Source organism: Xiphophorus maculatus, chromosome 7, assembly GCF_002775205.1.
Source record: "Xiphophorus maculatus strain JP 163 A chromosome 7, X_maculatus-5.0-male, whole genome shotgun sequence".
NCBI lineage: Eukaryota > Metazoa > Chordata > Actinopteri > Cyprinodontiformes > Poeciliidae > Xiphophorus > Xiphophorus maculatus.
In genome coordinates this window covers 3,459,065-3,482,686 of record NC_036449.1, presented here as the reverse complement: position 1 = coordinate 3,482,686, position 23,622 = coordinate 3,459,065, and the positions used below count along the sequence as shown (strand labels likewise).

Here is a 23,622-nt window from a genome sequence, read left to right as displayed (position 1 = left end):
TATTTTTCATCACTGAATCAAAAATTGACATCAATTTTTGTCAATCAGGTCAGGTTTTTATTCTAATTTGGTGTAGAGAAATCTGATCTTCTGACTAAGTTGAGGACATTTTTGTGACATTATCAATTAATTTCGGTAATATTTCTCACTCAAAAACAGGTATCAGGAGAGAAAATTTATTTCTTTCTAACGGAGTGTATTAACTAAATGTTACAAATTTCGATTTTTGTAAATTGAATTATAAACACTGTTAAAGGTAAGTAAATGTAAATTGAGCATTACGTCTTCAATGTGTAAAATTCTCCGTCTCTTTTCGGTCCTGATGGAATCTCCCCATGTGAGAACAAGTCATGAATTTTGATGCTCATGTTGCTCCATAGTTCAGAAAGTTAACCTGATAGAGCAAAAACAATGTGATTTTTCGATTCACATCAAATTCACACAAAAAAGTTTAAAAAAAAAACAGACAATTTTTTGTCTGTTGACCAGTGTTATAGTAAAATACTACACTTTACTACTCTACTATCAAGTACTTAATGATTTTGTATTAGTTATCATCCATCCATTCATTTTCTAACACCCTTGTCCATAGTGGGGTTGGGAGGTGCTGGTGCCTATCTCCACCTAACGTGCCGGGCGAGAGGCGGGGTAGTCATCAGTTTTTTTCAAATATGGTGTAACATCTATTGACCCTTCATAAGCTGCTACAAGGTTATTTTTTTGTGTATGTGTGGTTTGGGCATCGCTATAGAGGAAAAACAACCTTACATGGCACTGGTTTCGGGAACTGACGGTCTGATGGGCGCCCCTCCTCCTCGCTGTCAGGTGTGCTCTTCCTGAGTGTCGTGCTCTACCAGGTGTCTCAAATGTAATGGGCTAATTGTGCCGACTGCCTTTGTGACTGAGCCAGGATGCTGTGGATAGCTGGGGTCAGGCCCTGGGGTGTTTCTGCTGAGGCCCCATTGAGAAGCCTGGAGGTCCTGGACGACCAGAGGAAGATGACAACATTCGTTCCTCCCCAGCCGGCTCTTCAGGATACGGGAGGCGGACTCTGACGGACCACCTGCCCGCAATCTTGACTCAGCTCTATCTGCTCTGGGTCGCACCTCAAAGGCAGCGGCTTAGATTTCATGGGAAACTTCTCCTTCTTGTACACTGTAAATATTTTGCCTCCTCTACTGGCGCTCCAGCGCTGCTCAGCGAGCGTGTTTCCGCTTACTCAAGACGCACACAGAAATGCCTCTTGTTTTCTCTGCGCCCCGTTTGATCGTCGCGGCGGGTCACGCCGGTTTCCAGGCTTCATTGAAGTGCGGCCCGGGGTAACTTCTCAGCCGCCGTGACGAGTCCAGACCGGCTTTTGAGAGCTCCGTTCGTGACGACTTCACTTGAGTGTGAGGTAAACCCGGGTTAGCCGTGTTATCCCGCAGGATTGAGCTCATCGGCACACAGGTGCAGTGGATTAAAGTGGGGGCTTAAAAGTTTTCACACACCTTGAAGTGATGTTTCACAGTTTGCCACAAGCTATGCAGGACACACAAAAGGATGAGGTCACGGCTGAAGTGTTCTCTGGCCACACATGACGCCGTGTGTTTTAAAACTACATACCACCCTGAAAACTAATCCCCATATAACACGATGGTGGCAGCATCATGATGTGGGGGTCTTAAGCCTGGACAAGGTAGTTGGTCACAGGAGATGTCCTGGAAGAAAGAGGCTACAAAAGACTGGGTGATTCAAATTCAATTGATGTTATTGATTAATGGAATTTTTGGTTTTTTGAAGATTAGATTTTTTTTTTTTTGGGGGGGGAAATCTGGATTTTTTTTTTTTTTAAATCAATTGACTCCTTGAGTTTCCATAGTTAAGAGTAATGTCACCAAACACAATGGGTGTCCCAACCAATTTTTTATCTATATTTTCTTACTTTGAATTCAGGTCAATGCTTCAAATGAATATTTTATTTTTAATAGCGAGAACATAGTTCCAACATTACAAGAACACTGTGCTAATGTCCAGAATCGTGTCATTATATTAAGTGATTAATGTCGTAATTTTACGAGAACTCCAACAGAAGAAATGACGAAAAATAGATTATAAATATCAAGCATTTCTTGTTTAACGTTCGTTTAACAGATGATAAAAATGCTCATTACTACCAGATGACTGTGCAAATATCTGTCTGTTTTGAAGAAAAGAACTGCAATGAGTCATGTCACATTTTGACAAAGGCTTTTTCTCACTGAAAGAACTTCTGTTTCTTGTAATTTTAAGACTTTTTTTTGTTAAAGTTGTACCTTTGTTCTGCGAATCTCATGACTGCATTCTAGTGATTACATAGCATTTCTCGTAGCCGTCTGTCGTTGCACATCCGTCCGGACAAGGGTTTTGTCTGCCAGGGCACAAAACATTTTTCTTCTCTGTGTTTAATACAGACAAAAATGCATTCCTTTTAAAAGTGCATTAAAAAGAGTGCACTTTTAAAAAATAAAATATTCTGTCAAAAATCGATTGGCATTAGATCTGGTGTAAAAAACCCAAAACAAAACAGCAACTTTGTTTTGAAGCCACGTCATCCAGCCCTAACAACCTCCATAAACACAGATTGGTTTAGATCAAAGCGTATTCACGTACAAGAGAGCAGAATGCATACAAATACCTGCCACACCTTTCAGTTCTAAAGCCATGCATGTCTTTCTTCCCACTTCAGAATATTGTTCATCTGTGGCCTAAAATCCCCCCAAAAATGCATTAAAGTCATAACCTGAAAAATGGGGCGGAGGGGGAGTACAAGGAGTGTGAATGCGTATGCAAGTCACTGTAATTCCCTCCTGTTTGTGACTCACACGCTTTTCCACTGTGGAATTCAGAATTTTTCCACAAATGAAGTGAAAGTTTGATGTTCCCATTTGGCTGTGGTGGTTGTGGTGAAGGAGCACGTTAGAGTTCAAAGGGTTCACCTTTTTTTTTTTTTGTCTTTTGTTGTGCGTCGAAATGGGGGGGGGGGGGGATATCGGGAAATATTTCTGGAAGTTGGGCGGCTGAGTCCATCCTCTTTCTGTTTCCAGGTGAGCCGACCGTCGGAGCGCCAGCGCCTCTCCGTTGCCATGGATGCTGGTGTTCGTGTCAGAGGAGGCCCGGTCAGGTCCAGGGCGTCCGTACGGAGAGAGGTTTGTCTGCCAGGACACAAAACATTCTCTTCTGAGTGTTTTGATATAGGAATGCTCACATTGATCAGGTCCAACTGGATCAGCTCACAAAACGAGCTCCAGAGCCATGTGTGTATGAATCAGTGGTTCTAGACATTAGGAGGGACATACAGTTGTAGCTGTTTTCTGTTTTTGTTATTCTTCTTAATATGTTTTTTCCAGTTGTGAAATATTTGCAGGCAGAACTGATATTTTGACTTCTATTGTTGTTAGAGATGCAGGAATATGAAAATTTGGGCAGATATTACTATTGTTGTTATGGCTGATAACCGATATTTACCGATATTCTATATATTTCACTATTGTTTCAACACCTTTGGGGAAAAATACCAACCAGAAACAGACTTCAAGAAGATCAAATAAATAAAATCAACATCGGTTGTTCATATCAGCCCGGTTTTATTTATCGAACAGATACTAATATGTTATAAAAACAGACTGACATCAGCCGATATCAATGTGAGTGCCGATATATCGTGCATCCCTACACAATGCGTTACCAGGGTTACCATGGTTACCATGGTGGTGTTGCTAATGGTTAATCACAGGTCTTACATTTTGTTGTGCCAGGACTATTTCATTTCTTAGACGTCTTCATTGTGTTCTGTGACTCAAGGCGGTTGAGGCTATCGCTAACTACCTGCTAACAAATCTTCGCTAACTAGAGAGCTAGATTTTTGCGTTTAACGTAAATGGAAAAAAAATGTATCACCACTTAGCTGGACAACATTTGTTTTCACCACTGGCTCACTTCTGTTTCCAGTCCATATGAGGCTAGGTGAATTCAAAAACAAAATAAACTTTTAAGATAGGTGCTATGGGGGTTATTGTTATAGCAACTGTCCCCTATATTTACAGGATTTTTTTTTTTTGGTCATAAATTTCATTCAAGGTGGCATTTAAAAGGTCCTAAAAAGCCTTACATTTGACTTGCATATATCCTGACAATAGGCTAGAAAATTGCATATTGCAGTTCTTGTGCAAAATTGCTCACATTGATATTTTTATGATGACTCTGAGTTGATATGTTGTAGCTGTAGCTGACATCTGACCACAGCTGCTTCTTTAAAAAGCCTCCCAGCAGGACAGAACCTGCGTTCAGTGCCGGATTGTGATTTAGCTTTTTATTTGTGCAGTCGTTCTCTGCAGGAATGCAGAGCTTCTTGGACACGTCAAACGATGTGCGTCCCGCTGTCCGTTTTTAGTGACATTCTGTCAGGCTGCCGGCCACAGTGGATAAATCCAGAAAGTGCGGTCGGTCCTCGGACCTCACCGTGTGTGTGTGTGTGTATGTATGTTTACAGACGGTGCGTGACTCTGGAGCCCAGTCTGCAAAGAGCCTCTTCAGGAGCAGAAAGGAGCTGTGCGGTGTCGGCCTGGAGCTGCCAGCCAGAGACGCCACAAGGCTCTCTGAGGTTTGCTGTGCCCGGCTGCACCGATGGAGCTCAGTCGCATCCACGCATGGATAATGTAACGCTGACCGTGAGCTGTGTTCTTTCAGATTCACTTCGTGTGTCTGCCCGGACAATCTGAAGGGGAGGACTCCACCCAGCAGGTCGGGCACCGCCCCACAGCTGCCGTGCTTCTTCGTTTGATCTTGTCGTTCAGTCTGACGGGTTCTTATTCTGTCTTGATGTTTGTTTGTTTGTTTGTTTCACCCAGACTCTATCGTCCCTGCCCGCGGCGCTGTGCGAGCTGCTCAAGTCTCTCCACGCGCACAGCCTGAAAAGCGACGAGGTCCTGCTGCTCAAAGACTCTCGCAGGCTGGCGGAGCACAGAGACGTTCAGGTAGCCGCCGGCGCCGCGTGTTGGGAAGTGATCTGCTGAGTCAGCAGGATGAGGAAAGCAGAAATGAGCTGGGGAAGTGAGGAGAGCGCAGACAGGAAGTGAGAAAACGGCAACTTGGCTGTTAAACTTCTCTGTACCTGCTGCAACTTTTATTCTCGTGTCAACTTTTAATAGTGTTTATTATGAGAAAAAAAAAACATTTTCAAGAAACAATCAGCACAAAAATCAGATATGCTTGTTTGTTTTCCTTGGTTTTGAGGAAAACCAGAAAGTTTTCTTTCTGTTATAAGAAAACTTGGAAAATAATTTGTCAGTGAAGTAGTGGAGCTTTATGCAGCCATCTGTAGTTTTAAAACAGAGTAACAGGTGGCGCTCTCATAGGGTTCAGGATTTTTAATATATTTCCAAACAGTTTAAAGTCTGTGTTGTAAACTACAAATGTTGGTGCACAACAAACAGTTGAGGGAGGAACAAAGATGAGGAGCGGTGGGTGGGGCGGGATCAATGGAGTAGAGATATTTAATATTGGAAAAATCTTGCAATACTAGTAAATATTGTGATGGCAAAATCAGGTGTGGTATCATCTGCCTGTTTTCCTCTTTCCTCTCGTTCCCGTCTGTGCCTCCATCACTCTGTGACCGTTTGCTGTTAGTGTCAAGTGTGAGTCTCTAACTGGGTAAATATTACATTAGGAAGTGAAGCCCAAGTTTATAACAGTTGGAAATATATTAACCAACCGCAAACAGTCCTTTACGATATGAATATTGCCTCCGGTGACATTGTAGTGACGATGTATTTGTGATACATTCCGCAGTCTGGCACTTTCTCATCTCATTAAAAACAGGTGAAACCCAAGAAATAATTTTGGTTTAATTTGCTACAGTTCGGCAGTAGTGGTGGGTCCATGCGTACGAGTCCATTCCCACTGTCAGCGATAGACAGTGTTGCAAAGAGCAGACTGTAGGGGGAGCTGCTGTAGTGTTTGTCTGTAGTACTAAGGCCACTGAATATCACAAGCATTTTAAGACTTTAGGCAACAATGTCAGGTTGTGAAACAGTACCTTATGTCTCTTAGAATCCCTAACTTTTATGAAATAAATAGAACTCATTGAATACCGGATCATAATGAGGCGCAGCATGTGCTGGATGCATGATACACTTTCCTCTGTTTCTGCAATGATTGAGAACTTTAATGGTTTTTCGCACCTCATGGTCTGGTAGACTCGGTTTTGACTGGGGACTAAAATTGTAACATTTGTTTCATTTTCAGCTGTTTTGGTTCTCTTCCACACCAAACGAAAACCTGTTCCCCACCTTGCCTGTGGTGGCGCTGCAGCAGGAAACACTGAAGGAAACAACTTGAAAATCTCTAAGGAAGACATGAGCGCAACTTCCTTTGTCATAAAATGTAAACAAAAATGGAGAAGCGTCAGATTTGATCGTTTGTAGGGTTTCTCTTTTGTTTTTGGTAAAAGACCATGAGCCATTTCTCTGGCTAGCGAAAGTTTCTCGCATTTGTACTTACTCAGAATGCCCTGCGCTGTAGTTCGCTTCCTGCTTTTGGAGCGATTGCATTCACATACGCATTCAAACCGCGCCAGAGTTCACTTCAACTGAACAGAGACCGAGGTTTGTAGGCGGACCAGTGTTTGATTTTTGAACTGCACCAGAGTTCGATTACACTGGGTTACAAAACATATTTTGGAAAGTTGCCCGTATTTTTTTCCCAACTGAATTAGGACTGTTTTCCACCGCTGAATACAGAAATCATGTAAATTTTTCTCAATCAGGTCAGGTTTTTATTCTAACTTGATTTAGAGAAATCTGGTCTTCTGACTAAATTAATGACATTTTTGTGAGATTATCAGTATTTCTCATCCGAATCAATCAATCAATCAAATTTTATTTGTATAGCACATTTCAGCAGCAAGACATTTCAAAGTGCGAAGTTTGGCCCTGAAGTTTCGAAGTTTGGTCCGAAAAAGGTTTTAGGAGAGAAAAATTGTTTCAGAGTGTATTAAGGGCTAGAGTTAGGGTTAATTAAATATTACAAACTTGGCTTTCTGTAAGTTGAATAATAAACAGTAATAACGGTAAGTAAATTGAGCATTACGTCCTCATTGTGCAAAACTCTCCGTCTTTTTTCTGTCCTGATGAATCTCTCCTCCTGCTCATCACTCACTGATCCAGATTCTGAGGAAACCGATCCAGATGTGAGATATCTTACTCAGAAAATCTCTATTGATAAGCTATGTCGATATCAGATAGTTTGTCCAACCTTTAAAATGGCAGTTATGTATTTATGATTTAACTAAAATATGTTTCCTTTTTTGAAAATGAGCTTTTGACTTGAAATAAGCGGCTGTAGTTTTTGCTTTTGTCCATCTGTAGATGATTTACTCAAAACATAAAACAGAGTAATATACTCCATGTCCTCCTCCACCAGCAACCTTGCATTCCTCCGGCTGTTGACCAAAATGTTGTCGGTCGTGTCAGTCCAACAGAAACAGCCAGGGCCTTTCTCACGCTTTAGAGGAAATGCAGGTGGGACGGACGGACGGACAGATGTTGTTTTCGCAGCCCACCACTGCAGCCTTGTCCTTCCCCGGTCCTTTGTGTCTTGTTTGGGTTCACGGAGGCCCTGCAGCTCATTTTGTGGGTTTTCTTTCCATTTCAGTCGGCGGGACCTCCCACAGATCTGAATTCTAAAGTGTGGCTTTGCAAAAACTTATTCTGTGTTCTGACAACTTGCAATCAGAGCACAGACATAACAATAGCACTTCTATCCCACTCCTGTAACGTATGAGAAATTCCCCATTTGAGTTCAGCTGAACTTGCTGAGGTTAAAAAACAAAATCTTATCCAAGACATGCAGAACAGGGACATGTCAGTCCTCTTGTTTGACACAAATGATGTATTTTTTTTTTTGTCCGGACATTAAAACATTTCTCTTTTTGTCTCCCCACCCAGTGTTGGCTAAAGGCTGTGTGTGTCCTGAGGCACAACCCCTCCACAGGCGTGTACCCCCAGGCCAGCGTAGCGTCTTTGGTGGGATTGTTGGGATGCTACATAGCGGGGGTCCGCTATGTGCTGGAGCTCCAGGATCTTCAGAGGGGTCTCAACGAGCCCAGCCAGCCGGAAGAAGACGACACCAACCAGTCGGTCTCATCGATCGAAGATGATTTTGTCACTGCACTGGAGCATCTGGAGGAGGAAGACACTAGAGACAATCCCTGTAGGTTCATGTAAGGAGTGCTGGGATTTAGTAGGATCTGGGATTTAAAGCTGTAGTATGTCACTTAAAAAATATGTTTTTGTTACATAGTTGTTGAAACTGCCACATTAATATATAATATATACAGACCTGTATAATATGAGGCAGATAATCTGTGAAAAAATGGAGCTCCTCCCAGTACTAATCCCAGTACTAATTGCAGAAATACATATCTCTGTCAGAAACAATCAGTCAGAGCCAAGAGGAGGGCTTAGCGCTGACAATTAAGCTCATGTATGCGCCTCTCCATTCTCTTCCCCTACATCGTCTTTCTGACAATAGTTTGTCATGAATGCTAAGTTTAGTTAGGATGGCGGCGGATAAAAACTGCTAATGGCAGTTGTTTCTCTGCTATTAGCATATGTAACATTGCATAGGCAAGGATGCTTGACGGCGCCAAGACCCTCCTTCTTGCTCTTATTGTTTGTTTTTGACCAAGAGTAGCTAGGAAGGAGGTGGAGGACATTTCCAAATCCAACATGTTCCTAACATTTCCTTTAAACTGTCCTAAAGTTGTTTGACGTCCTGCTTCCTCTCCGCTGCTTGCAACCTGCATAAACTGCAGATATACGTCGACATGTCGCAGCAGTCTGCTTTTGAATAGCTCTGATATCTCGTTTAAACACCTCACTGATGTATAAAATGGTTCAGGTTTACACTTCACACGGACTTCTTCACACTATCAGCATTCACGCTGTGTGCGATTATTATTGTCATCCCATCCTAGCAATGTTCACCCATTGGAAAGAGAATACATTGTTGAGTTGCTAATAATGTTCCACTTCCACCCCCCAGACCACTTCTCAGTGCATCAGTAATTAGGGTGAAGGTTAGGAAAACCATATATATCGTATTTCCTAAATGTTTGCATGTAGGTACTAAAACATCAGCCAGTTTGTCCCAAATGTTTAATTTCCTCCTCAATTTTTTTTAACTTCCTTTGTGGACAGCTCTTTACCCTCTGAATGTCCTATTTGGTTATTTTAATATAGTACTAACCAGTTTAACCTTCCTTCAATTTTCTGTTCACCTCCCCAGCTGCAGCTGCATTTTGCCATTTTAAGAAGCGTGATGTGGCTTCACAGACCATCCCAGCCCACAAAAGAAAGAAGGAACTGTCAGGATCCCGCATTATCATGAGTTCATCTTCCAAGAAACATTCAGCCAAACATGGTCCCGATGTTTCTGTCACAGTGCAGCGGTCATCGTCAGGGGTTGAATCCCAGTGGACCTACTGCAGTCCCGGAGCTCGTCCGGCCTCTCCTTCAACTCACCTTAGCGAATCAGAGGAGTCTGACTGCTCCAGCCCCAGCCCAATCATTTTCCTGGATGAAGTGGGCTACCAGAGGAGCCTGTTGGCTAAGTTGGACATCCCCCAGGTGCCAGGGGGACCCAGAGATCGAGTTGAAGACTCAGACTCTGAAGTTAGTGAATTCTTTGACAGCTTTGACCAGTTTGATGACCTGGAGGAGCTAAGCTCAGAGAGCTGCACTCTAACTCTCCCTCTGGACTCCATCAGTGCCTCGACTGCACAGAATAAGTCTGAGGCTGGTTCCAGTGGTCCCACTTTGAAGTATGTTTCCAGGGGTTGCTCAACCAAGAGCATGAACCCTCAGCGCTTTGACCAGCCCACTCTCCCAGCCAATGTGAAAAAACCTACTCCTCTGAAACCAGGTTCTCCCTACTCAGTTCACCCCGACATGTCCGACTCCCCTTGGTTGGCGCAGACACCATCTGAGGAAAATGGAGGACCTCTCTTCAGTCCTGTCAGCTCTTCTGCCTTTAGTCCTTTGGTGGAGACTAACGGACCACTGGAATACTTCTGGAAGACGGAAGAGAAAGGGGAGGACAAGTCAGAGCTACGTAAACCTCAAGACCTCTGCTCCTTGTATAAGACCTACTCAGACTTTGCCAACAATCTGTCCAAAGAAATTCTAGGATCGGTGTGTGGTTTCCAAACTGCTGTTGACATCAGTGACAACAAGAATCTCAGCTGTGTCTGCCACAAAGAGTTCAAGAACCCATCGGGCTATCTGATGAAATTGTCAGACATTCAAGAGACTGTCACAGTAGCCAAGTTGCAGAAGAAGTCCCAGTCTCTAAAGGATGGCATTCAGAGATTTGCTTCTGACCTGGTGGAGATGAGCTTGGGGAGCGCCCTGCGAGACCTCCAAAAAGGCGTATCCTCCTGTACCACCACCCTGTGTCACCTGGCTGCTAGACTCACCTCCTCAGTTTTTCAGATGGCCTTTCACGAAATTGGCATGCGACGTGCGTATGTCTTGAAGGAGCGAGCTATCAACGGATTAGCTGGCTTCCTTGTCGGTGAAGCCATTTCTGGGGCTCTTAAAGAGTTCCTCACTGTAAAAAAACAGATTTTCCACAACACAGTGACGCAGTTTGCTGCCGACCTGGCTGAGGAGCTGGTGTTTGAAGGCATAATGGAAGTGTGTCAGTTCTCCCACCCTTCGACCCCTATCACACCTAGTGATTGGGCTTTTGGCCATGGGCAAGCAGAAGAAGAAGAAGAAGAGGAAGTGGTCTCCTCCTATGCTTCGGATTTGTCCGAGTCCGTCATACAGGAAGCCTTCATAGAGCTCTCTCAGGCTGACGTTGCCTTTACGAGCCAAGCGGCCATTAGTGTGTCCTTGGATAACGTCTGTTATGTCAATGCTGAGAATACTAGCACTCATACCAGCAGCATCTTTGCTAACAAACAAGTTTTAAGCTCCAGCTCCACTTCAGCAGTTCCAGGGCTGTCAGGAGAGGAGGCTTCCTGCACAGTGAAGAACGCTCTGTTCACCGTCTCAGGCATGGCTAGCTGTATTCCTGTTCCCCATGCTGGCCAAGCCCTCTCCAGCTTCCAGGATCCAGAGGAAGCTTCCCAGTACAAGCCAGATAGCCCAAAGGTCAACACCAAAAGAATAACTGTAACATCGACTGACAGTACCTCCTCTAAACACTCTCATGCTTACCATCACGAAACCCAGAACTCCATACCTGTGGGAGGCTCCTCTCAACAAAGGTTATTCCAAAACTTCTCTGGCAACATTGTGGATATGATTGTAACTGAGGCCTGTGAGCTTATTACCACTTCTAAAATGAAGAAGGGTTTTGGCGACTGCACTGACTTCCTTACAAAGTCCATCGGAAGCCGAAGGAACTCCTCCTCAGCGCAGGAAACAGCAGATTCGCTTTCAAAGCACAGAGCAGATAGGGAGCGCTTCAGATATGATGGGTGTGTCCGACAGGGGTGGACTCCTGAGTTTGCTCCTCCTGTTTCCTTTCCAGCTGGTTCCTCCAACCAGGGGAAAGTCCAGTGTGAAACGGATCCCAGGGGAAGAGGTGTGGATCAAACGCATCCTGTGATGATGGATACTCTCAATGTGCCTAGTGCAGCTCTGCTTGGACGGGGCCGGATATCTGGCATTCCGGATGAGCCACCTCCAAGCTCTGGCCAAAAGTCTGCAGGGACTCCCGGTACCCCTCCTTCCACCCCTCAGCAGCCCAGTGAAGTCTCTAAAGAAAAACAGATCAAACAGTTTTCCAAGAAGCTGAAAAGCAAGCTAGCCAATGAATTTTCCCCTGCGACTCCTCCCCCAACCCCTCATTATCACCCCGAGCCAGGTCCTGGCCCTGAAGACGCCATCCCTGAATCAGACAAGGCTGAGTTTATGCTCAGCCTCATGCGGTCTCTGTCTGAGGAGGTGGTTGGTGATGAAGATGTTGAAGAGGAAGAACCAGTTGAGGAAGAAGGTGTTAGTGGAACTAAGAGAGGTGTAGAGGCAGACTGTGGGCAACGAGACCACCGTCAGGTGTCGTCTCGTAGGATGTCTAACAAGGAAGCCCTCCATTATGCTGAGCGTTTGGCCTGCCACATAGTTTCTATGGCGACTGAGATGGATACATTAGGAGGGTCAGAGGAAGGGGGGGAGTTAAGCAAGAGCAGCGAACAAAGGAGGGACAGTGTGGCTCAGTTCTCAGAACAGACCCTGAACACGTTGTGGGTGTATGCAGGCGAGGTGGCAGGACAGGTCATAAACAATGTGAAGACAATGATTAGCTCCGGACAACGGTGTCCCTACCACAGAACTCAGGAGCTCCGAAGAAGATCCAGCTCTGATGGTTGGCGTCCGCGCCACCGTCACCAGTCTCAGCCCAGTACAGACCAGAGCCGAAACTCAAGGTTAGCAAAGCTTGCAGAGCAGTGGTCCAATGACCTGATAGCTTCAGTTTCTCAGTCTCCCCATTCCACTTCAAGTACCAGCTCCAGCTCTGGTATGTCCTCCGAGTACCCTAGCTGTGAGAGTGTGACAGATGAATACGCGGGCTACCTCATCAAGGTGCTGAAAAAGGAAGGTGGCACTAGGGAGTTGGTCCTAGACCAGTATGCAAGCCGCCTGGCATACCGCTCTATTAAATTAGGCCTGGCTCATGCTAGTCGTAAGAACAAGCAAAGGCCCTCCAGCAGTCGCCTTCTGTCCTCCAAGTCCCTGCCGGATGAATGGAAAGCTTCTGGCAATGAGACCTTAGCATCCAAATCTAGATCAGAATCTATGGGGTTAGTGTCCGGTGAGAACACTGAGTGTTGCTGCCGGGTTTCTGACAAGCAGAGCAAGAGGGAGTACGTGGACCTGGTCAACTTTGCAGAGTCTTTAGCTTACAACATCACCTGTGATGTCACACGCAAACTGCATCTTTCTTCAGTTCGCCTTCCGAAGTCTCTCACTGACTCCTGTCTTTATAAAAAGTCCAAACTTGAAGATATGGCTGAGAACATCATTAGAAACTCTTTCTCCTGCCCTCTGTTGTCCAAGGAGGATAAAAATAGACATTACCACAGTACAGGAAGCCTGTATGATAGGGGTTACAGCAGCGGGGTGATGCAGGTCATTGAGCATTATGCCAGGAAGATAGTCGATGACACCGTCAAAATGAGCCTGGCGTCCGTCGGACATTCCTCCTGGGAACATTCACAGACTCGTGGCTACGATCGGCACTCTCACGCCCAGAGGCTGTCTGAGGGGTCGGCTGCTGTCCAGTCTGGAGGAGAGAGGACCTGCCGTTACTGCCTGTCTCAGGAATGTCCTCACTGCACCAAACTTAGCAGACACCCTTACCAGCCTGCCTTACAGAGAAGGATAAGAGCATCAGAAAGTCACTTGGCATCAGAGCGCCTCCCTAGTGTGGAAATTCCCAAGATCCACATCGACCTGGACCACAGGGCAGCATTCGCAGAAGAAGTTGTGTCTCTGGCATTGGAAACGGCTAAGCGTGAGCTGAGTAATGCCAGCCTTAATGCAGACAGTGGGATCGGCCATGATGGCACCAGCTTCGCTGAGAGCCTAACAGCAGAGATCATGACATCAGCGCTGTCTAACGTCTGTCAGGCTGCCAACATCAGGTATGTCCTTCAGATGCTTGGACTGGACGGTTTCTATAGCATGAAAGCAGCATTGTGTAATTAGCGTGTTTGCATTTTTAAATAACGTGGAAATACTCACTTTAACTTTTCATCTAGTTCTCCAGGTCGGGAACAGACTGAGTCCACAGTGTCCCAGCAGCTGAGTGTGGGAGAAGACAGTCTGGGCAGCTGGTCTAACCTGAGCTTTGAGGACGATCACCCAGACGACAACAGCAGCTTCCTCCATCTCAGTGACAGGTAAACGACCTCTGGCTGTTTCCCACATCCAGATCTCTGCACAACTATCAGAAAGCTTGTGCTGTTGGTTAGGGTGAGCTAATCCATAGGGAATAATCCGTTGCAAGATGCAATCATACAGGTCTAACTACTCCTATAGTGCTCTTTAGCACACTTGCTGCAGTTAATAATAACTTCAAGTCTAACTTCCTCCTTTTGCACCACAAAGTTAGCTGACGAGAATTACTTTTTGAACATCTCCGTGTGTTCAAATCATTTAGCTGTAGACTTTTTCACATATTCATCCCTTGTTCCAACCCATCTGGACTGTTTATAGTAGAAATGCTAAATAAATCTTGGTGTCATTTCATATAAATAAAAAAATTGGTAACATTTATTTTAAAAGTATATAAAATAATTGTCCCACCTGGGATTCGGCTATGAACATTTTATTTTTGGGAAGAAATCTTTTGCCCCACTAAATACATGTACTAAAATAAAATGTTTATGTTAAATGTTATGTTTAGTTTATCAGTGTGAAATTTTGGATTTTTATTTTGCCAGGTTGCCAATAGCGATGATCAGTCTCATATGGATTATCTTTATTTGTAGGATGTCTGAATATTCTCCCATGTCTGATTCCATACTTTTGCCTGAGGTCATAGTTGTAGTGGAAATCTTGTTTGTAGGTGACTCCCCTGGAAATGAGGCCCCCGTAAAAGTTTTTTGTCTCTATGGAAGCAAAACTGACAACATCTGCCATTCTTCCCTCAGATACCAAAACAACACAGTGTGTGATCTAGACCAAGATAATGTATCATAATATTTTCTAAAGGCGTGTCTGTGAGTTCTCTGTTCACTTCTGGCTCCGTTTCTGTCAGAACAAAGTCCGTCATGTGTAATTCATTAGAGCCTTCCGGAACCATTTCCGCTCTGTCGATGAAGTGACACAAGAAAGCAAAACACCTTGATGGGCCTATTTAGCCAAGAAGCATGGTGACAAATGGAGCTTGTTTTGGCGCGTGTCACTCAGTAAAGCCACAGGAGAAAGCTGAGGTAATTGCTGATTATTGAAGGTATGTTTAGCTATCAATTATGCACACCTTCCAGAATCTCTGAGATGAATGCTCATTGCATTTCAGGGGATCCTGCCTGCTGGCTAATTACTCATACCACAGAGACTGAGTGTTGTTGTGCTTCTGTTGCCTGCTGGTTGTCTTGGTGGAACCTACATGAGTACCTCGGTTGTGTAGGGACAACAGCACGATGATCTCACACTTTTAAGCCTTTAGCAACAAATGATTCAGTGGGGAGACACAGGGGAAAGATCTACCTCATCTGGAAAACTCTCCTTTGTTTTGCGCCTTACCTAACAGTTATAGGACTACTGCAAATCTCCAGAATAATTCTTTACTCTGACTATTGTTTATGTACATTACATGAGGGATAAGAACATGAGGAAACTGATCATTATTGTATCATCTGGCTCTGATGTTGGCATAACCTGCCTTTTCTCCTCAGCAGCAATGGGAACAGCAGTAGTTGGAGCAGTCTGGGCCTTGAAGGGGAAGTGTGTGAGGAGCGTATGTCGTTCTCCCCCTCTGACAGGTTGGTCCACCACAGCCTCGTACCGCTTCCTAAACACTAACCCAAACCAGAAAAAGACACAACGGTAGCTGTGTTTCCATTACAGATGTGTGCAAAACGTTGTCAATTTGCCAATACTCTGCTTATGTCCATAAAACACAAGTTTGCAATTGCTGTGTTTCCATCATTTAAGAAACGCATTTAAGTGGGTTCACACAATAAGAGATTAAAAAACATGCTACGTCATGATCCCCCAGCTACTTTCTATCAACTTCTTCTTTGTGGTTTGCACCAGTGGCAACATCCAGTTGTTGGTCCTGGTGTGATGTGAAAAACTCATTTTTTTCCATTGCAGATTTGTGAAATAAACCAATTTTGATACGGCCAATAAAAACACCTCACCATAGCACAAAACCTTTTAACAAAAAATGAGAGTTTTGTCAAAATTGCGTGTTTATCTCCAAAATGTCAAATTGCGCAATGCTATGGTTTACGGAAGCACAGCTAGCATGGTCAACCAAAATAAAATAAGTTCTTAGCACTGACATTTCCCTTTGATCTTTTACTGATGAAAGAATGAACCCAACATATCATATCTGAATGCTCTGAAAAGCCAACCTATGTGATGGTGTCTGTCATTCAGTGAATGTCTCCCGGACGAGCCCCCAATATTTTGCGCTGCTCAAAGGCTGTAGCATAGAGGGGAAGAGAGGAGCAGATTGGAATTAGTTGAAATAGCATTTATTTCACATAGCATTAGAGAAACCAAAGAGAAACCATAATGTTGCCAATGAGAAAGGAGAGGGATGATTCTCAGGAAGAGAGGGATGTTATAGTCTTGACTGACAATACTGTACAGCTGACTCCAGTTTCAGTCAATGCTCCCTGACTTGGAGCACTGAAAGACACACATACACACGCATTCCTACATAGGCATGTAGAAAAGGCTTCAGACTAACAGTCAGTCCATTTGTTGTCATTTAATTATACAGAAGGTAGTATACAAGAAAAACAGAAACGTTGTTTAAAAAAATCACTCACCCTATATATATATATTTCACCTCCTGGATTAAGGGAACTAATTTGTTGTAGTAAAAATAAAATGAAGCTAACAGTGACGTATCTTTGCTTTGGGTAAATTGAGTCTTACATTGTGTCACAGAAAGAACCAGCAGCATCTTGCATGGTTGCGCTGCAGCTCTCCACATAGACAGGTTTCATGATATGTGCTTGTTTACAGTGACGTCTGCATTCAAACTGCATGGTTAATGTTTTTATATTTCTGCATATACTTTCTTGCTTCTAATACCTGTTTTTTATTAAAATACTCATGCTGTCATTGTTACTCACCCAGATAAAGTAGCCAAGGAGGAAAAAAATATTACCAACTCCATTACCAGGCATTTCTGAACAGAACCTATTTTTCCTGTATTATTTACACCGTGTTCCAAATTATTATGCAAGTGATATTTTCTCAGATTTTCTTAAATGGTCAATGCAAATGATGGTCAGTATAATTTTCAAGTCATGAACTATTACAGTATAAATCAAATTTTACTGAACAAAGCTCCCCGTGAGAACAGTATTTTTATCAAAAGTAAAAAAATTCAAAATGCACTGTTCCAAATTATTATGCACAGCAGATTTTCTAAACATTTTATGGATTACAAAGAACTGCAAACGGTCATTCTTTGAATGACCGTTTGCATTAAGTGGTCACATGTACTAAAATCAAAAGCTATTTCAATCAAAAACATCTTAACAGACCAAGTAACATGTTAACATAAAACCTTCTTTGATATCACAGCACAATTCTTGATCCATTGAACTTGTGAGTTTGTGGAAAGTTTCTGCTTCAATTTCTCTGCAGGATGTCAGAAAACCTTCCCAGAGCTGCTGTTTTGATATGAACTGCATTCCACCCTCAGATCTTCTGCTTGAGGAAACTCCAAAGGTTCTCAATAGGGTTGAGGTCAGAGGTCAGAGGAGGTTGGTGACCAGTGGTGGTGATGAGTTTCTGCCCTTTTATGCCCATAGCAGCCAATGACACAGTGGTATTCCTTGCAGCATGAGATGGTGCATTGTCATGATGAAGATGATTTTGCTACTGAAGGTTCGGCTCTTCTTTCTGAACCATGAAAGAAAGTGATCAGTCAGAAAGTTCATCTACTTTGCTGAGGTCATTTTCACACCTTCAGGGACTCTGAAGGGGCCGACCAATGATTCTCTCCCCATGATTTCAGCCCATAAAATGACTCCACCACCTCCTTGCTGACGTCACAGCCGTGTTAAAATGGGACGTGGTGGCCATCTACCACCAATCCACTACTGCGTCCATCTGGACCATCCAGGGTTGCACAGCAGTCATCAGTGAACAAGTCTGTTTGAAAATTAATCTTCATGTTCGGCTGGGCCCACTGCGACCGTTTCTGCTTGTGAGCTCTGGTTAGGGGCCCAATAGTAGCTTCATGCACCTCAAGCCTCTGGAGGATCCTCCACCTTGAGGTTCCAGAGGCTCCAGCAGCTTCAAATAACTGTTTGCTGTTTTGTAAGGGCATTTTAACAGCTGCTCTCTTAATCTGATGAATTTGTCTAACAGAAACTTTCCTCATTCTGCCTTTATCTGTACAAACCCATCTTTGTTCTGAATCAGCCACAAATCTCTTCACAGTACGATAACGCTTCAGTTTTTGTTAAATATCTAATGTTTTCATACCTTGTTATTGGTCACTACACGATCTGATGATTTTCATCAGCAGAGATTATTTCTCTTTCCCATATTGTTTGAAACCTGTGGCCTGCTTAATAATGTGGAACATCCTTAAGTAGATTTCCTTTAATTGAGCTCACCAGACAAACTAATCAACCAGCTCTCTGAAATTAATTAGAGTGATTTAAAGAACCCTGACACACAATACCATCTAGAAATTTAATAGCACAACAAAATTTTTTATTTTTATGACACTTTAATCAAATTTGCATAGCAATTTGGAACACAGTGTATACTTTTTCACATGTCCGGCAGATATAAGTAATTTCAGTTCTTCCCTTTGCACTTTTTTTTTTGGAAAACTTTTTCTGGCACAAAAAGAAATGTTCTTCTGAAACTGATCTCGTTTTACCATCCATCCCATTTTTCAAACAACTGCCGCTTTTGGTTGCCCTCTCTTTATTTTCAATTTACATGAATTCAACTTTTCTTATTTTATGTCTGCATCTTCTATTTTATATATCTCAACTCAGGGCCTTACAATTGAATTGTTGCATAATCAGATGAGAAAAAGCATTGAAGCCGTTTCTTTATACCACTTAGACACTTTGACTGGCTTTCAGCATGACTGCTGTCTATATTTCCAGTAATTCCACTGACTTGCTGCATGTCCACAGTCCTCTTCACACTTTGATGAAGAGTTCATATTTCCCAACATTTGATAATGCCCAAGATTTGGCCGAAAAATATTCTGTGGACTAATGAGACAAAAGTGGAACTTTTTGGGAGGTGTGGTTCCTCTTATGCCTCATAGCTACAAGTTTGCTCCATCAAGCTTTGTTCATGATCCAAAGCACACCAACAAATCCACCTCTTAATAGTTTGAAAACAATCAAGGCTTTGGAGCGGGCTAGTCAAAGTCCGGACTTAAATCCGCCTCAGATGCCGTGGCATGACCCCAAACATCCTCAATGTCCTCCAATGATCCTGAATTAAAACAATTTGCAAAGCTGAGCGTTCCAGCATTCCTCCGCCGTGATGCAAGAGACCTCACGCCAGCTATCACTTACTCATGATACCTGCCGGTTGTTGCTGTTAATTATACTTCATCTGAAGTAAATATATTTAATAATAGGCTTTTTGTCAAGCTGGAACTAGTCGGATTGTGCTGTACAAGACATTTTCTAAATGGTTTGTAGCCTTAAGGCAACAGCGGCGCTGGGAGCCGGTGGGTTGGTCGTGGATACGTTGTATATATTTGGTGTTTTCTGTTTCTCGGTGCCTAAAAAAAGCCGGCTCAGGTATTTGCCCTCCTTTTCACAGCTCTAGCAGAGTCGACGTGTCTGTTGCCACAGGCTGTGTCAACAAGTCTGTGATTAGCAATCCTGAGGAGGAGAAATGACTGTTTACCTGTTGGCGAGGATCAACAAAACTGACAGAAAAGATATCAGGGAGAAAAACTGATCAAGATGTTTTCTGTATTGTCGCATCTTAACAGTCATTAGACAGCCAAGCCAAGCGGTAGTCTGTAATGAAATCAGGAAAATTGTTTCTGCTGTGCTCCTCATCATCATTTGTGTTCCTTTGCGTGCAACTTCACAGACTCAAACTTTTAAAATCTTCACGTCCTCTGAAAAGTTTCACATTTTGTCACGTTACAGCGCAGCATGTCAAATTCAAGGCCCGAGGGCCAAATCCGGCCCGCTGTGAACTTCTTATGTGGTCCTCTACACACCAGAGAGACACATAAGTAGATCCTTCAGGATAACGGCTGTGCACTTAAATATTATCTTATCAATCAAATCAAAGCAGTTTTTATGTGTTTACGTCAATCACACGCTCCAGTTATTTGTGATTCCACAAACGTGGAAAAATACGCAAAATCGACAAATCTTTGTGCTTTTTCATGCTAATGCATAATTGCGATGTTATTTCAAATTTTCCACAAAAATGGTCAAGCTGATGCCAACAGGATAAAAAAACATTTCACCTGAAAATATATTGAAACTAAAACTCCTTCAGTGGCCTAGTTATAGCTTCACTCAGTTCAAATTCACTAAAGGAATGCTGTGTTGTTGCACTTTAGGTAATAAAATGTTGATTTTCTTATTTAAAAAAGGAATTAAATTACTTGTTTGTTTACATATTTTAATTTAGTTCTAATATTGTATATAAAGACTTAGGTGGTTCAATATAAAATCTGTAGAATGTACCAATTTTTCTTTTTGTTTAACTGATTAATCGTCAGGACCGTCAGTTACGGAATTGCAGCTTAGTGTTTTCTAAATATCCCACTTTGCATCTTGCTCTACCACATAGAATACTTTGAGGTTGCTATGCGACATCTGAAAAGGTTCAGGGGGCGTGAATACTTTGGAAAGAACTCTTGTGTTCTCAACCTCTGCTGTTTGGTCTCTAACCTGTGTGACGTTCTGTCGTCCAACAGCGTTAACACCGAGGACAAAGAGACGGAGGTCAGGGAGTCCAGTGGTAAGCAGCGTCAGCGTTCTGTTCCGTCCGTGTGCCACGCACCGGCCGGGTCCCGGGAGCCCGGTCCAGAACCGATTAACGCAGGGCTGCTGGCCTTTCTGTGCTGCAGGGACGCTGTGTGCAGACAGGACTCCGGCACAGACCGCGCGCGCCGCTCTGCTCATCATCAATTCAGACTTCAGGGAGCTGGGATGCGGCCTCCAGCACGCGACCTCTGACCCCCAGCTCAGGAGCATGCTGCAGTGGGCGGCAGCCTCCGTGGTCGACGTCCCTCAGATCCAGCTGAATGTGGACAGAGAGCTGCAGCAGGTGATTCGGTGAAATGAGTCATACTTTGTGGAACTGGTGATATTGGCTGAATCTGGCAGCAACAGTCAGATGGTAACATGAAGATTTAGTTTAAATCATTTTGCATTTAGTTCAGTGTTTCTGTCTGTTCGTTCTCAACAGTCCCGTTCAGTCTAACAACTGAGTCCGGTTTGTTCCGCTCATAATCCGGGCGCAGTTACAGGAACACGAACGCAACACCAAAACAATGACAGTCATTACTTCAGTGACAGACGGAGGAGAAGAAATAAAAACAAACAAAAGTTGTGATTATTATGGAAGTATGCAGAAACTTTTATGTAGGCTTTTAATGAACTGAACAAATATTTTTTGTTCATTTCAACTCTAAAGCATTTTTAAATTGGAGATTTTCTTTTATGTTAGAAACAAACATGCTAAAAGCAGGACTTGTACACTTGTGTGTCAAAATATTATTTTCATCTATATATTTAATGACTGTGTGATCAGTAGCCCCATGGTGATGTTTTTATTTGTAATCTGCTGAAATGCTGAAGGTGTACTTAGTTTCTCCCATTGTGCTACGATTTATGATTTGATGAAGAAAAATAAAATTACTGTCATGATTTTTTTTTTTTGAAGGTGAAAAATAATACAGCCTGGCCCAGGTTTTAGCAAGGCCTTACAGGGGGCATGCCGTGGTGGCGGAGGGGTTGGCGCGACCCACATTTAGGCAAACGTAGCCTCGACGCGGCCGTCGCGGGTTCGACTCCCGGACCCGACGACGTTTACCGCATGTCTTCCCCCGTCTCCTTCCGCCTTTCCTGTCAGCCTACTTTAAAAAAGGGACACTAGAGCCCACAAAAAGACCCCTTGTGGGGCGATAAAAAAAAAGAAAGGGCTTACAGGGCCCCGATTTCATTTTGGTTTTTTTAGGATTGGGGACCCCAATGATTAAAAAAAAAAAAAAGATTTAAAGATTTGTCTGTTGCATACCTTATTTTATATTATATTATATCATATTATATATAAATCTCACAACCTGATATTAGAGGAGTTATATTCAAAATGATGACATTTTATAAGATTTTGCTTGGGAAAATCATGGAGCCATTGGCCAGTGGATGTGTTAAACATGCATCAATTCATGTACACAACTGCATATTAATGTTCTGTAAATTGCCTTAGTGGAAGTATTTCTCAGTAGTGCGTAGGGCACCGAAACTAGCTCCAGCCCACATCCGTGTAAATCCGGCCCTGACAACCGCAACTATTTCCCATGACTGCATGCAAATTGTTTTGGTGATCCTTCTCTCATTCCTTGATAATTTTCCGTCATCCTGTGTATCTGACCCCCTTCTTCTAGCAGGCAGCCATTAACCAGAACTCTGTCTGCCCCTTCAGCTGCCCGCTGTGGTGCAGAAGCTCCAGGAGAGAAAGTGGAAGGTGGCAGATCTGCTGCACATGCTGCTGCGCTACCAAGAGGAGAGCCTCTGCCACGCGCTGCTGCCGCCGCCGCCGGGGGGAACCGGAGACACCCAGCACCCCCCGCTCTTCCAGTGGCTCCTGGAACACGCTTAAAACCTCCTGATTTTTTTGTTTCGTTTTTCTATTTCAAGATTTCAAGGATCTCGTTAGCCACCAGAGGGCGCCACAGAAACCGTGTTATCGGTTCCATTCCCTCCCATGCCGGGCAGCATGTTACAAAGAGCTCCTTGAGCTGCATTTGTGTTTTTTTTTTTCTCTCCACCTTCCTGTTGTGTTGCTGCAGATTTCTCCTCGTATCCCCAGGTCGGATGAGAGGAGCCGTCTCCCTTTCTACCCCTCTTGTTGCCTCCACCCCCACCCACGCTTGCCAAGCCTCCCTGTGTTCTGGAGCTGAGGAGTCAGAGACCCACCCTGTGTGTTTCCAGACAGACACGGATGGAGCTGGGAGAGAGAAAATGTGTTTTTTTTTTTGTTTTGTTTTTTTTTCTGACAGGGAATCCCCACAGCTGCTCAGCAGATGATGTCATCACATCCACTGCTCACCTCCGTGGTGTTTCCACATGTTCAGAGACCAACTGTGCACCCAAACACACACACACCCACACACCACACCCTTTTTGAATTATCAGATTCAATTCAAAGGAGTAGTATTATCCCACCGTTTAGTTGATCATCTGAAACTTCCTGTCTTTCGGTTCGCTTCGGTGAAGTTTCTGTGAAGAGCTGAGACTCTTCATCATAATTCATCAATGTGCTGCCAAACGGTCAGAAATATAAGCTGTCTGTGAAGGTGTAAGAAACCTTTTTCTGCTACTGTTACCTTGTGTTGATATAAGAAGCCATAATCGTGGCTTTAGAGAGAGAAATATAAAAAAAAAAAGCCTCATGAAGGAGTATTGTTGTTCACTGCAAAAATACAAAATCTTACCAAGTATTTTTGTTCTGGGTTCTAGTGCAAATGTTTTAGAACACTGGAAATAAGACAAATCTAACTTACAAGTAACTTTTCAGCAAGATATAGGAGCTTGTTTTAAGTCAGTAATGCATTAATTTTGTTTTTAAAGCACGAGTTCCACTGGCAGATTGTTACACTAACAAAGGGTCTTGTTTTAAAGGGGACCAATAATGCAAAGTTCATATTTTGCACATTTTT

General features: G+C 43.4%; 1 protein-coding gene across 5 annotated transcripts in view; it reads left to right on the top strand.

The window, feature by feature from the left end:
• Positions 1-23,404, top strand: part of akap11 (A-kinase anchoring protein 11) — a 28,880-nt gene extending 5,476 nt beyond the window's left edge. For 4 of the 5 annotated variants that reach the window (XM_014470523.2, XM_023337314.1, XM_023337316.1 and 1 more), the window contains 11 exons: positions 3,066-3,167; positions 4,511-4,621; positions 4,708-4,761; positions 4,869-4,994; positions 7,965-8,229; positions 9,307-13,672; positions 13,790-13,930; positions 15,431-15,517; positions 20,653-20,696; positions 20,806-21,005; positions 22,386-23,404. In XM_014470523.2, the coding sequence (XP_014326009.1) occupies positions 3,105-3,167; positions 4,511-4,621; positions 4,708-4,761; positions 4,869-4,994; positions 7,965-8,229; positions 9,307-13,672; positions 13,790-13,930; positions 15,431-15,517; positions 20,653-20,696; positions 20,806-21,005; positions 22,386-22,562 (5,634 nt within the window). In that variant the 5' untranslated portion in view covers positions 3,066-3,104 and the 3' untranslated portion in view covers positions 22,563-23,404. The remainder of the gene's footprint in view (positions 1-3,065; positions 3,168-4,510; positions 4,622-4,707; positions 4,762-4,868; positions 4,995-7,964; positions 8,230-9,306; positions 13,673-13,789; positions 13,931-15,430; positions 15,518-20,652; positions 20,697-20,805; positions 21,006-22,385) is intronic. The other variant, XM_023337317.1, reaches the window with a different exon arrangement.
• Positions 23,405-23,622: the final 218 nt, after the last annotated feature.